Raw genomic sequence first — 12117 nt, forward strand, 5'->3', positions numbered from 1 at the left:
GGGGAACAGGACGAGACCACCGCTGCTGCTTGGGTTCTGCTGAGTGCGGCGTGCGTCTGTCTGCACACGTGTGGCCAGTCGTGTCTGTCTGTGTGTCTGTGCAGACGTGTACACGTGTGTGTGGGTGTGCTGGGGTCTCCGTGCGTGGGAGTGCATGCGTATGTGTGCATGCGTGTGTCGTGTGTGTCTGTGCACGTGTGTGCGTGTGCCTGCCGGGAGCCCGTGCTCGGCCTTGCTCCCGCTTGGAGCTGGGCTTGCGGAGCTGGAGCAGAGCTCGGCAGCCCCAAGCAGGGACGCGTTCCCTTTGCAGAGGGTTTACTTCCACAGCCCCTGGGCTTTTCTGGTTGACCACATCCCTTGGAGATGCATGCGTGGTCTTAATTTTTAGGTAGACAGAAAGCATCCCTTTACCGGGCTTGAACCACCAAGCCAGAACCCCAGAGAAGAAGGTTTGTTCACATCCCCAGACGGTGGGAAGTACCTGCACTGAAGACAATGAGAAGCTAAGGCTCTGACTCAAGTGTTTGTGAGTTTTCTCAAAAACCTGCTGGATGCCAGCGTGTAAAATAGCTCTGCTCTGAGTTACTCCATCAGAGACTGGAGTCTCCTGGGTCACTGGGGGGGAAGGAGCCCCCTTCCACCCTGCAGCTGGGAAGAGGGTCTTCCGACAAGGCCGCTGGGAGCATTTTCATTCTTATTAGATTCAGCCATCTAGACAAACATGCCTTTCCTCCTTGGTTTATACATTCACATACGACAGGAGTTAAAGCATCCCTTTATTGCACGAATGTAAAAGCAGCCACTGCTCACCAAGCAGCAGAACAAAGCTTAAGAAGGAGCAAACACCGTTCCAGTAGTGTCACGTTCTGTTTGTGCACCGTTTCTGGATTCAGCCTGCGTTTAAAAATAGGACTCGTGACCTAAATGGCAACACATTTCCCTTTCCTAATTGGCTTCCCAAGCCATTATTTCCTCACGGAGATGAGCCCTGCATCTTCCTGGAATGTGTTTGATCTGAGGCCTCAAGAGGTGAGAAGAAAATCCGTGTTCAGCCGGGCCAGATGTCCGTACGGGTCAGTGCCCTATCTCTCACGCCAGCCGGGAGCAGGTGCTCAGATGAATGGGAGGAGCGAGGTCGTCTTCAGCATAGTTGTTTCTCTCTGTCAACTGTACTACCCAGCTCAGTCAGAGACTGTGTCCTACTGCTACCGCAAGTGCCAGTATGCAGGTTTTGTACCAACCATGGCATTCATGGATTTTCATATTCTCTGTACTCAGCTAAGAAAGAACAAAAGAATGGAAAAAGGTGAGGGAGGGAGGGAGGGAGGGAGGAGGGGGGAGGATGGGAGAGATGAAGGAGAAGAGGAAAAGAGACAAATAGAGAGAGAAACCCTAGACGTTGGCAAGCCCTGCTAGTCAGGACGACAAAACAAACCTCGAGACAGGATCATGCAAGTAAATGGCTGAAACTCCAGCTGTAATGCACTTTTGCTAAGCTTTGTTTCTACTAAGCCACCAGCCTTTAAGTTCTCTGCTTGCGTTGCAGTAGCGCAAAGTCCTCATAGCGTTAACAGTAGCCAGCACCCTTTCTACCAGAGCAGTGCGCTGCCTTGAATTCCCCACACCCGTCCATTTTCGCTAGCCTCCGCTCCATACACACTCCCTCTTCACCATGGGTGGTCCCGAGATCAGGTGCTGCTTGCGGAGTCATTTAGCAGCCCTTGACGTAGGAACTCAGGTCTCTGCCCTCGCAATGGTTTTTCCAGCCGTACCTGGAAGAGAAATACATGATGTCAGCTGACGGGATAGGCAGTGATTGAATCCGTTCAAAAACCACACTTAGATGCAGACAGCTGGCTGGGCATGAAAGGTAGGAATCAGAGAAAATTCTGATGAGCTCTGATGATCTCAATAGAGGGAGCTGGGGGAAGGGAACCACGGGGAGAGCTCTGGGAGGGGAGGGAAAGTTAGGGTGTTAGGGCAGATGCTGGAGCCAGGACGCCTTTCAGCTCTAGGAGAAGGACTGTGCTAAACTTTACCAAATACAGCTTCCCACCCATTGGCCCCCCCAGGCCCCAGTCAACAGCAGGATTTTCTTTTGTCTGCTCTGCCCACTCTTCCCCAGTGCCCACTGCAAATATCCTTACCAGGGAGTGAGGCCGTGAGCATCTCTAGCAATCTTCTTGGCACACTTAATATCATCCTCAAGATCATTTGTCATAAGCTCTGTGGGGGCGGGAGAAAACGTCAGTATGGAGGAAAGAGGGGCAGAGGGAGAGCAGGGATAGATGGGCAGAAGGAAAGGTGTTCATTCATCAGGAAGGCTAGGAGGGATACAGAGGAGATGGATGAACATGGAGAGAAATGCCCAGAGCAGCTGCTGGGCGGATGTGATGGACAGATCAGGGTGCTTTCATCGAGAGGATGAAGGAAGGCTCGTTGTTCTGTCCCACCACTTACCTGAGCAACTGATGTGGCAGCCGTCGACGGCTCCACTGGTCTTGCCATCATTACACCAGTACTTGCTGTTGATCTGAAAGATCCCGTAGTCCCTGCTTGGACCATTGTTGTTATACGCTTCGGTGTTGTAATCGCTCTCGTGTTGCACCAGGCAGATCCCTGCAGGGGGAAGAGAGGAACATCAAGGGATGCTCGGGGTAAATAAGAGGGAAGAGATGAAGAGATTAAGGATGAATGAAGAGCTGGAGAAGTAAACCGGTGATACGGTAAGTCTGAGGAATGGATGGAGAAGTGCTTGGAAGGAGAAAGCTCTGGATGGGTATTTGTTGTGTAAGCCATAGAAGGGGGCAAGGAAGGGGATGGGGCAAGGAAGGGGATGAGGCAGAGAGATGGTGAAGTCAAAGGACTGGAGGGACAGAACAGTATTGCTGAAAGGTTGCAAAGAAGCTGAGAGGGAGAAGGGTGGTATAGGCGGAGAGGTGCAATGGGAGATCATTATACTCACAGTCAGCTATGGTTGTGCCCTCGAAGCCCTCAAAGCCATGCTCACGCAGGATCTTCACCAACTCACATCGGGGGATGATTTCTCCCTCAGTGCCTGGCACAGCCAGGCCGAGGAAGGCCAGAAGAAAGCCGAAGAAGAGCATTGAGTTTCTCATAGTGCAGTCCACAGCAAGGAAGCGCCAAAGCGACTTCAGCTGTCTGTCTGTCAGGGCTGCCTTCAATGCCAGCCTTTTATTCCTGCTCCCAGGAGGAGGACTGTCTGGGAAGTGTGGAACGCCTTTATGGTAACGAGCCAATAAGGCAGCTGGCCAAAAGCCAAAGACGTGTCCTGGAGAATGCCAGTGCCTGCTCCACCAGCCCTGCAAGGCTGGGACTCGTGCACACACAGGCAGTACAGCAATCCCCAGTTGCTCCAGGAATGAAATTTAGGGGTAGCATTGAGCTTATGGTTATAGTTGCCATAGGAGTTGAGCTGGGATTTACCTACGAAAAAAGGCTGGGAAGCCTGAAGAGTCACATCTACAACAACACAAAAGGCTGAGTTTACAATTAAATTATAGTTACCTATGGGTAAGAACCAGCCTTCGGTTTAGTCTGTTGATGCAGTATAGCGTTGTCCTATGGTTTCAGGGTAGGGTTGCTATAGGGACCGCTTTTTGGTAATCGCAAGAACTGAGGTCACCCCAGGTTCCTTTAAATGAGGGTTTGGCTGCACATGCATTAATTTTAGGATACCGTCGTTTGAAAATCTTGAGGCGGTCACCAGCTTGGCTATTGGGGTTATGGATGCTTCATGGATCAAAGGCTGTAGTTCCCTTGTGTGGGTGAGATAAAGGCAGTTTAGTAGGCAAAGCAAAAGCTGTCCTCACAAGCACAGCGAAACAGAGGATTGATACACTACTTCCCATCAGGAGGAAGATGTTTAGCCACCTCCAAGAAAGCAGGGCTTTATCACACATAACAATTACTTGGTAGGGAAATGCCATCACTCCAAACATCCTCCCCTTCCTTCTTCTTCCCCCAGTTTTTATTGCTGAGCACGATGTTGTATGGTGTGGAATGTCCCTTTGGTCAGTCAGGGTCAGCTGTCCTGGCTGTGTGCCCTCCCAGCTTCTTGTGCACCCCAGCCCAGCCGCTGGCGGGGCAGCTTGAGAAGCCGAAAAGGCCTGTGGAAGCACTGCTCAGCGATAGCTAAAGCACCTCTAGATCACCTTCACTGTTTTCAGCACAAATCCAAAACCTAGCCCCATACAGGCTGCTGTGAAGAAATTCAACTGTATCCCAAGGGCTACATTTCAAGATATACTCAGTGACATTGAGACTGGTAAAAAAGACTTTATGTTTGTGTAGTGAGATTAGGGAAGGTGATTCTGGGTCAATAAGGGAAGGTTGTCCAGGCGGACTGTAAACACACTCACGGGACTTGCAGTTAAGGTCTTGAAAAACATGTATATCCTACTAATCACTATTTAGTCTTGTGTGCTTGACACTTGTGTTTAGATAGCGTAGGCCTGCGATAGACTCAAAGGCACCTTATCGAATATGCTTGAGATTCCTGCCCTGCGGTGGGAAGCACAGTGGAAAATTACGCCTGTGTGAATTCCCGATACAGACAGGTGAAAGTCGCAGGTTTGGTAGCTTTTTCTCTTGCTAGCAAGGACTGAGCTCTGCGGTGCCTGCATCGCCGCTCTGTGTGTGTGCCCCTGCAGAGCACCAGGTGCTGCTGCAGAGATCCCCTGGTTCGCGAGGTAACAAACATAAATTTACTCTTTGCATTTCATCCGGGGCTTTGCGGTTGTTGCTGCGTCCTGCCTGTGTCGGCAGACACAGAAGCGCACGCTCGTAGTTTAGAAGGCAGGACTGGGTGCCACCCTGGCCCATGTTTGTTCCCACTGTGGAAAGTTTACAGCCTGGGCTTCTGGCTTTCAGATACCTACTAAATTGGTCATGTGCAGCTTTTAAGGGCATTCGCACTTGGGTTCACACACCATTTGCATCTCCAAGGGCAGACACGTGGACGCAGCAAAATGTCTAAGTGCCAGAACACACCTCTTTGCAGATGCCTCGAAAAAGGAATTTTACTGAAATCTCATCCTGCGGGCATCGCATTTGCTTTCTTTACCAGTCACCAAGAAACTCTCAAAGTACCGCTGCTTTCCAGACATGTTAGAGAGTAGCCACAATGATACTGGGTACATCCTGCAGCACCTTCACAGGCATCCCATGGGGTGTCATGGACTGGTGCATGTCCAGCATCTCCAAGTCATTCCTGCATGGGGCTTCATCGATGATCATCTCGTCCAACTGCCTGGCCACTTCAGGGCTGACCAAAAGTTACAGCACGTTATTGAGGCCATTGTCCAAATGCCTCTTAAACAGCGACAGGCTTGGGGCATGGACCACCTCTCCAGGAAGCCTGTTCCGCTGTTTCCCTACTCTCTTGGTAAAGAAATGCCTCCTAGTGTCCAGTCTACAGCCTGTGTAGCTCTCCCAATCTCACTGGCAGGTGTGGAGACCTGCAAGCAGCTCTTGCCATTGAAGCCCAAGGTACAGGCAGCATAGATTCTCCTTCTGTGGCCTCTTCGTCACGTCATCCTGGGGAGAAGCAGGCTCCATGGTGTTTCTCCCCTAGCCATCCAGGATTCAATGTAAAGATAGAGCACTGGCCACTTCTCTCGACTGGCGATGTCTAAAGCCAGCTGGATGGCTTTCACCTCTGCAAACTGGCTCGACTCACCTTCTCCCTCGGCAGTTTCCGCGACTTGTCGTGTAGGGCTCCGTACAGCAGCCTTCCACCTCCGCTGCTTCCCCACAATGCGACAGGACCCATCTGTGAACAGGGCATACGGTTTCTTATCTTCCTACAGCTTTTTATACAGTGGGGCCTCTTCAGCACATGTCACCTCCTCCTCTGGCGATGCTCCAAAATCTTTGCCTTCTGACCCGTCCATGATTACCTCCAGAATTCCTGGGGTATCCCATTCGGGCGCTAGGTGATCAGCGCGACCCACTTACTCCACGTAGCATCGGTGGCATGATGCGTAGAGGGGACCCTCTCTTTGAACATCCAGCCCACGACCGGCAATCGTGGTGCTAGGAGGAGCTGTGCTTCAGTGCCCACCACTTCTGAAGCAGCTCGAACGCCTTCATATGCTGCCAGAATCTTTTTCAGTGGGAGTATAGCGGGCCTCGGAGCCTTTGTATCCCTGGCTCCAAAACCCCAGGGGTCGACCTCGAGTCTCCCCTGGTGCTTTCTTTGACAGTCCAGGTTGGGCCATTCTCCCCGGCTGCGGTGTAGAGCACGTTTTTAACATCTTGCCTTGACTGGACTGGACCAAGGGACACAGCATCAACTATCTCCCGTTTAATTTGTTCAAATGCCTGTCGTTGCTCAGGGCCCCATTCAAAATCACTCTTCTTCCGGGTCACGTGGTACAGAGGACTTACAACCTGGCTGCAATTTGGGATGTGCATCCTCCAAAAACCCACAACACCTAAGAAGGCCTGTGCTTCCTTTTTGCTGGTTGGTGGAGACATAGCTGCTATTTTGTTGATGATATCCATTGGGATTTGACGGCGCCCATCCTGCCATTTTATCCCCAAAAACTGGATCTCTTGCGCAGGTTCCTTGACTTTACTTCGTTGAATGGCGAAACCGGCTTTCAGAAGGATCTGAACTATTTTCTCCCCTTTCTCAAAAACTTCCTCTGCTGTGTCACCCCATACAATGACGTCATCGATGTACTGCAGATGTTCTGGAGCTTCACCCTTTTCCAGTGCAGTCTGGATCAGCCAATGCAAATGGTGGGACTGTGTTTCCACCCCTGGGGCAGTCGATTCCAGGTGTACTGGATGCCCCTCCAGGTGAAAGCAAACTGTGGCCTGCACTCTGCTGCCAAAGGGATGGAGAAGAATGTGTTAGCGATGTCAATTGTCGCATACCACTTGGCTGCCTTTGACTCCAGCTGATATTGAAGTTCTAGCATGTCTGGCACGGCAGCACTCAGCGGTGGTGTGACTTCATTCAGGCCACGGTAGTCTATTGTCAGTCTCCACTCTCCAGTAGATTTTCTCACTGGCCATATGGGACTATTAAAGGGTGAGCGAGTTTTGCTGATCACCCCTTGACTCTCCAGCTGGCGGATCAGCTGATGAACGGGGAGAAGGGAGTCTCGGTTGGTACGATACTGTCGCCGGTGCACCATTGTGGTCGCGACTGGCACCTGTTGTTCTTCAACCCTCAGCAACCCCACAATGGAAGGATCCTCCGACAGACCAGGCAAAATGGACAGCTGTTTAATTTCTTCCGTCTCCAAAGCAGCTATGCCAAAAGCCCACCGATACCCCTTTGGGTCCTTGAAATACCCTCTCCTAAGATAGTCTATACCAAGGATGCACAGAACCTCGGGGCCAGTTACAGTGGGGTGCTTCTGCTACTCCTGCCCAGTGAGGCTCACTTCAGCCTCCAATACACTCAGCTCTTGGGACCCCCCTGTCACTCCCAAAATGCAAATGGACTCTGACCCTTTGAAATCTGATGGCATTAAAGTACACTGTGCACCAGTGTCCACTAGAGCTCTATACTCTTGTGGATCTGACATGCCAGGCCACCGAATCCACACCATCCAATAAACGCGGTTGTCCCTTTCCTCCACTTGGCTGGAGGCAGGGCCCCTCTAATCCTCGTCAGAGAATTTGCTGCTCCCTTGCTGTAAGAATGACTTGGAGGTCCCTTCCAGAGGATCGGAATCAAGATCAGACTGCCTACCTGGTCTGGAGAGCTGGCTGCTGGAAACTGGAGCGGCATTTTTCCTAAGAGAATCCCCTTTTGTGATTGTTTTACCTCGCAACTCACGCACTCGTGCCTCTAGACTTGAGGTAGGTTTTCCATCCCACTTCCTCATGTCCTCTCCGTGGTCACGCAGGTAGAACCACAGGGTGCCCCGTGGTGTGTAGCCTCTGTATTCCCTCTCCTGAGCAGAGAAACGCTTGCCCCTAATAGCTGAGATGCTGGCCCGTACAGGTGTGGAGTAGGACATATTCTCTTTGAATTGCTGGAACTCCTGGGACAGTTTCTCCACAGCTGAGATGAGGGAGGAAGAGAGACTTTCCTCATATTGCTGGAGTCGGACAGCCACCTTATCCACTGTTGGTGCCTCTTCACCTCTCCACTCTACTACTGCCAGTGAGCTGGCATATGAGGATGGTGCACTCTGTACAAACTTCCTCCACTGGATTTCATCTGGGTCTGTGGGTACCTTGCTCATTGTCTGGGTCATAGTAAACCAGCTCCCGCACAGCTCATTCCCTCGAGTACTGAATACCCCTTTCCATATTGGTCCACTTGCCAGGATAGCATACAAAATCGTCACTGAAGGGGTATCTCTCCCTCACGCTTGACAGAAGTCTCCTCCAGAGGCTGAGGACTTGTTCCTTTTTCCCAATGGCCTTGTCAATGCCCCTATCCCTGGCCAGAGATCCCAGGTGCTTGGCTTCCTTGCCCTCTAATTCCGAGCTGCTGGCCCTGTTATCCCAGCACCGCAGCAGCCAGGTGACAATGTGCTCGCCTGGGTGGTGGCTGAAATCTTTCCACATGTCTCACAGCTCGCTCAGGAACAGGGACTGGGTGATGATCTCTGTCTCTGTCTCCTGCGAAGACCCTGGCTCATCGTCATCCCTCCCGGAGCGATCTGCTCTCTTTGCGTCTTTCTTTAGTTTCACAGGGGTGACTGCTACTGGCACGGGTTGGTCATTGGGCTCAGTCGCAATGGCTGCGACTGGAACCGGAGCTGCAGCAACTGCCGTGCCCGCCGGGAAAGCCAGGACAACGCCAGTGGCTGCAGCAGTGTTGGTGTTGGTCGGAGGGGCTGTGACTGCCTGCTGGGCTGGAGGGGCTGCAGGGCCGGCTGGGGGGGCAGCGCAGTGCCTGCCGCTTCGCTTCCCCCCCTTTCCCCTTTAGGGCACTGAATCAGGTGGAACAGGGCTTGGTAGGCATGGGCCAGACCCCAGCACGTTGCGGTGATTTGTGTCTCTCTGGAGTTCCCAGGGTGGCAGCACAATTTTTGCAGATAATTTACTAGTTTGTCAGGATTCTGTAATTGCTCAGGGGTGAGTTTCAGAAACATTGGGGGTGTCCACTGCCCTAGACATCTGCCCATGCTGTCCCACACACCCAGCCACTCCGAGCTATCCTGCCCCAGGGCAGGTCTCTGCACGATGTTGTTAACTACTTGTTTAACCCTAAACAAAACCTGAAACCCATTCAGGAGGCAGAACAATAGAAACACGCTGGCCTGAGCATCCCACGGGTACTCGTAATTCTCAAAAACCGTTAGGACTAGCCTGAAGGAGAGAGGAGGGGTGAAAGAGTGGGGTAAGGTATCCCCTCCGGTTTTCCCCAGAGAGTGGGTTCGATTATTAACAAATTCTAAGACATAGGATCCGAGGTATGGAGATGACCGCAGTGCCACATGCAAATACAAGCCTAATCTCATGCCCAGTGATATTATCGTGTCATAAGTCGATATCGTACAGTAGAGCAAAATCATCATCCTGATCCTTTTCCCAGTGATGACGAACAGCATGGCAGCGAACACATACAGCAAGTAAGGATTCAAATACCAGAGCCATCTGATCAAAGTCAGCAACATTTTTTACCGTCGACTATTTAACTAACACAGTAAATGCATACAAAAATTATAACAAAATCTATGCTGTTTTAACACCCGCTGCTCAGCCCTGCCGTTACCCCCGCCCCACGCTTGGGCGCCAAATTTAATGTTATAGTTTGGCTGCGGCCAGCAACAAAAGTGCCATGCGGCTGCCCCTCCCCCCACTGGGGTGCGGAGGAGAATGGAAAGAAAAAGGCAGAAAACTGGTGGGTCGGGATAAGGGCAGTTTAACAGAACAGCAAACAAAGGGAACAGGAACAACAACGATACAGATAAGGGGAAAACACAACACAAACCGCACAATCCAGAGAGCCGCCCTCCACGACCACCAACCGCCGCCGGGCGCTCCCGAGCCACGAGTGAGTTCCCGCCACCCAGCTCCCCCCCACCGGAACCCAGCATGATGGCACATGGTATGGAATACCCTGCTCTGTTTGGCCAGGTTGGGTCAGCCTGCCCGGCTGTGTCCCTTCCTGGGTTCTGGTGAAAATTAACCCTGTCCTGGCCAAACCCACGACAGTGAATCCATGTTGACTATTCCTGATAACCTTCTTTTCCTCCACTTGCTTGATGATGACCTCCAGAATGAGCTGCTCCATCATCTTTCCCAGGATGGAGGTGAGGCTGACCGGCCTGTAGTTCCCTCGGTCCTCTTTCTTGCCCTTTTTGAACATTGGAGTGACATTGGCTTTTCTCCAGTCCTCGGGCACCTCTGCTGTCCTCCAGGACCTCTCAAAGATGATGGAGAGTGGCTCTGCAATGACATCCGCTAGCTCCCTCAGCACTTGTGGGTGCTTCCCATCGGAGCCCACGGATTTGTGGGCGTCCAGATTGCTTAAGTGATCCCCCACACAGTCCTCCTCGACCAAGGGACGATCATCCTTTCTGCAGGCTTCCTCTCTTACCTCCAGGGCCTGGGATTCCTGAGGGCTGGCCTTAGCACTGAAGACTGAAGCAAAGAAGGCATTCAGTAACTCTGACTCCTCTGCATCCTCCATCACCAGGAAACCCACCTTGTGCAGCAGCGGCCCCACATTGTCCCTAGTCTTCCGTTTGCTGCTGATGAAGAATCCCTTCTTGTTGTCTTTGACATCCCTTGCCAGCTTCAATTCCAGGTGGGCTTTGGCCTTCCTCGTTGCATCCCTGCATGCTCTGACAACATTCCTGTACTCTTCCCAAGTGGCCTGCCCCTCTTTCCACATTCCATGGACCTTCCTCTTCCACCTGAGCTCCGCTAGAAGCTCCTTGCTCATCCATGCGGCTCTCCTGCCTCCTTTTCTAGATTTCTTTCTCAGGGTGATGCACCACTCCTGAGCATGGAGGAAGTGATGTTTAAACAGCGACCAGCATTCTTGCACCCCCCCTGCCTTCTAGAGCCCCAAGCCACAGGATTCCTCCCAGTAGCTCCTTGAAGAGGCCAAAGTTATCTCTCTTGATGTCCAAGGTTTTGATCCTACTTATCACCCTGCTTCCTCCATGCAGGATCCTGAAGTTCGCCATTTCATGGTCACTGCAGCCAAGGCTACCTCCAACCTTCACATCCTCAACCAGTCCCTCCTTGTTTGTTAGTACAAGGTCCAGCAGAGTGCCTGTCCTCGTTGGTTCCTCCACCACTTGCATCAGAAAGTTATCATCGATGGTCTGCAGGAACCTTCTGCATTGCGTGTGGCTGGCTGTGTGGTTTTCCCAGCTGATGTCAGGGTGGTTGAACTCCCCCATGAGAACCAGGGCCTGTGACTTGTGAGGCTGCTTGCAGCTGCTTGTAGAAGGCCTCAATCAACTTCCACCTCTTGGTCAGGTGGACTGTAGTACACACCCACAATAACATCACCCATATGAGGCTGTACCTTAATTCTATCCCATAAGCTCTCGAGTCGTTCTTCATCCAACCCCAGGCAGACCTCAATACATTCCAGTTGCTCTCTCACACACAGAGCACCTCATAAGTGTTTTAAACAAATTGAAACTCATGCTTTGTGTGTTTGTGCACGCAAGTGCAGGCTCCAGCCCCCACTGCCCCCTTCCCGCCTTCCCCCCATGCTCGAAGAAGACGAGCTCCGCAGGAATGGAGACTCAGAGCATGTCCAGCTGGCTGGGACCCAGGGAAGTGGGGCTCGGCCGTGAGGCAGGAGGGGCAGAAATGGCTAGGGGAGAAACACCATGGAGCCTGCTTCTCCCCAGGATGACGTGACGAAGAGGCCACAGAAGGAGAATCTATGCTGCCTGTACCTTGGGCTTCAATGGCAAGAGCTGCTTGCAGGTCTCCACACGTGCCAGTGAGATTGGGAGAGCTACACAGGCTGTAGACTGGACACTAGGAGGCATTTCTTTACCAAGAGAGTAGGGAAACAGTGGAACAGGCTTCCTGGAGAGGTGGTCCATGCCCCAAGCCTGTCGCTGTTTAAGAGACATTTGGACAATGGCCTCAATAACGTGCTGTCACTTTTGGTCAGACCTGAAGTGGCCAGGCAGTTGGACGAGA

General features: G+C 52.0%; 1 protein-coding gene across 1 annotated transcript; it reads right to left on the reverse strand.

The window, feature by feature from the left end:
* Window positions 1–1711: 1711 nt before the first annotated feature.
* Window positions 1712–3119, reverse strand: LOC142364142 (lysozyme C). The gene is made up of 4 exons (XM_075442993.1): window positions 2966–3119; window positions 2461–2619; window positions 2148–2226; window positions 1712–1772 (listed from the first exon to the last, which is right to left on the reverse strand). The coding sequence occupies exons 1-4, from the start codon at window positions 3117–3119 to the stop codon at window positions 1712–1714; spliced, it is 453 nt and encodes a 150-aa protein (XP_075299108.1).
* Window positions 3120–12117: the final 8998 nt, after the last annotated feature.

Source organism: Opisthocomus hoazin, chromosome 25, assembly GCF_030867145.1.
Source record: "Opisthocomus hoazin isolate bOpiHoa1 chromosome 25, bOpiHoa1.hap1, whole genome shotgun sequence".
NCBI classification, from domain to species: domain Eukaryota; kingdom Metazoa; phylum Chordata; class Aves; order Opisthocomiformes; family Opisthocomidae; genus Opisthocomus; species Opisthocomus hoazin.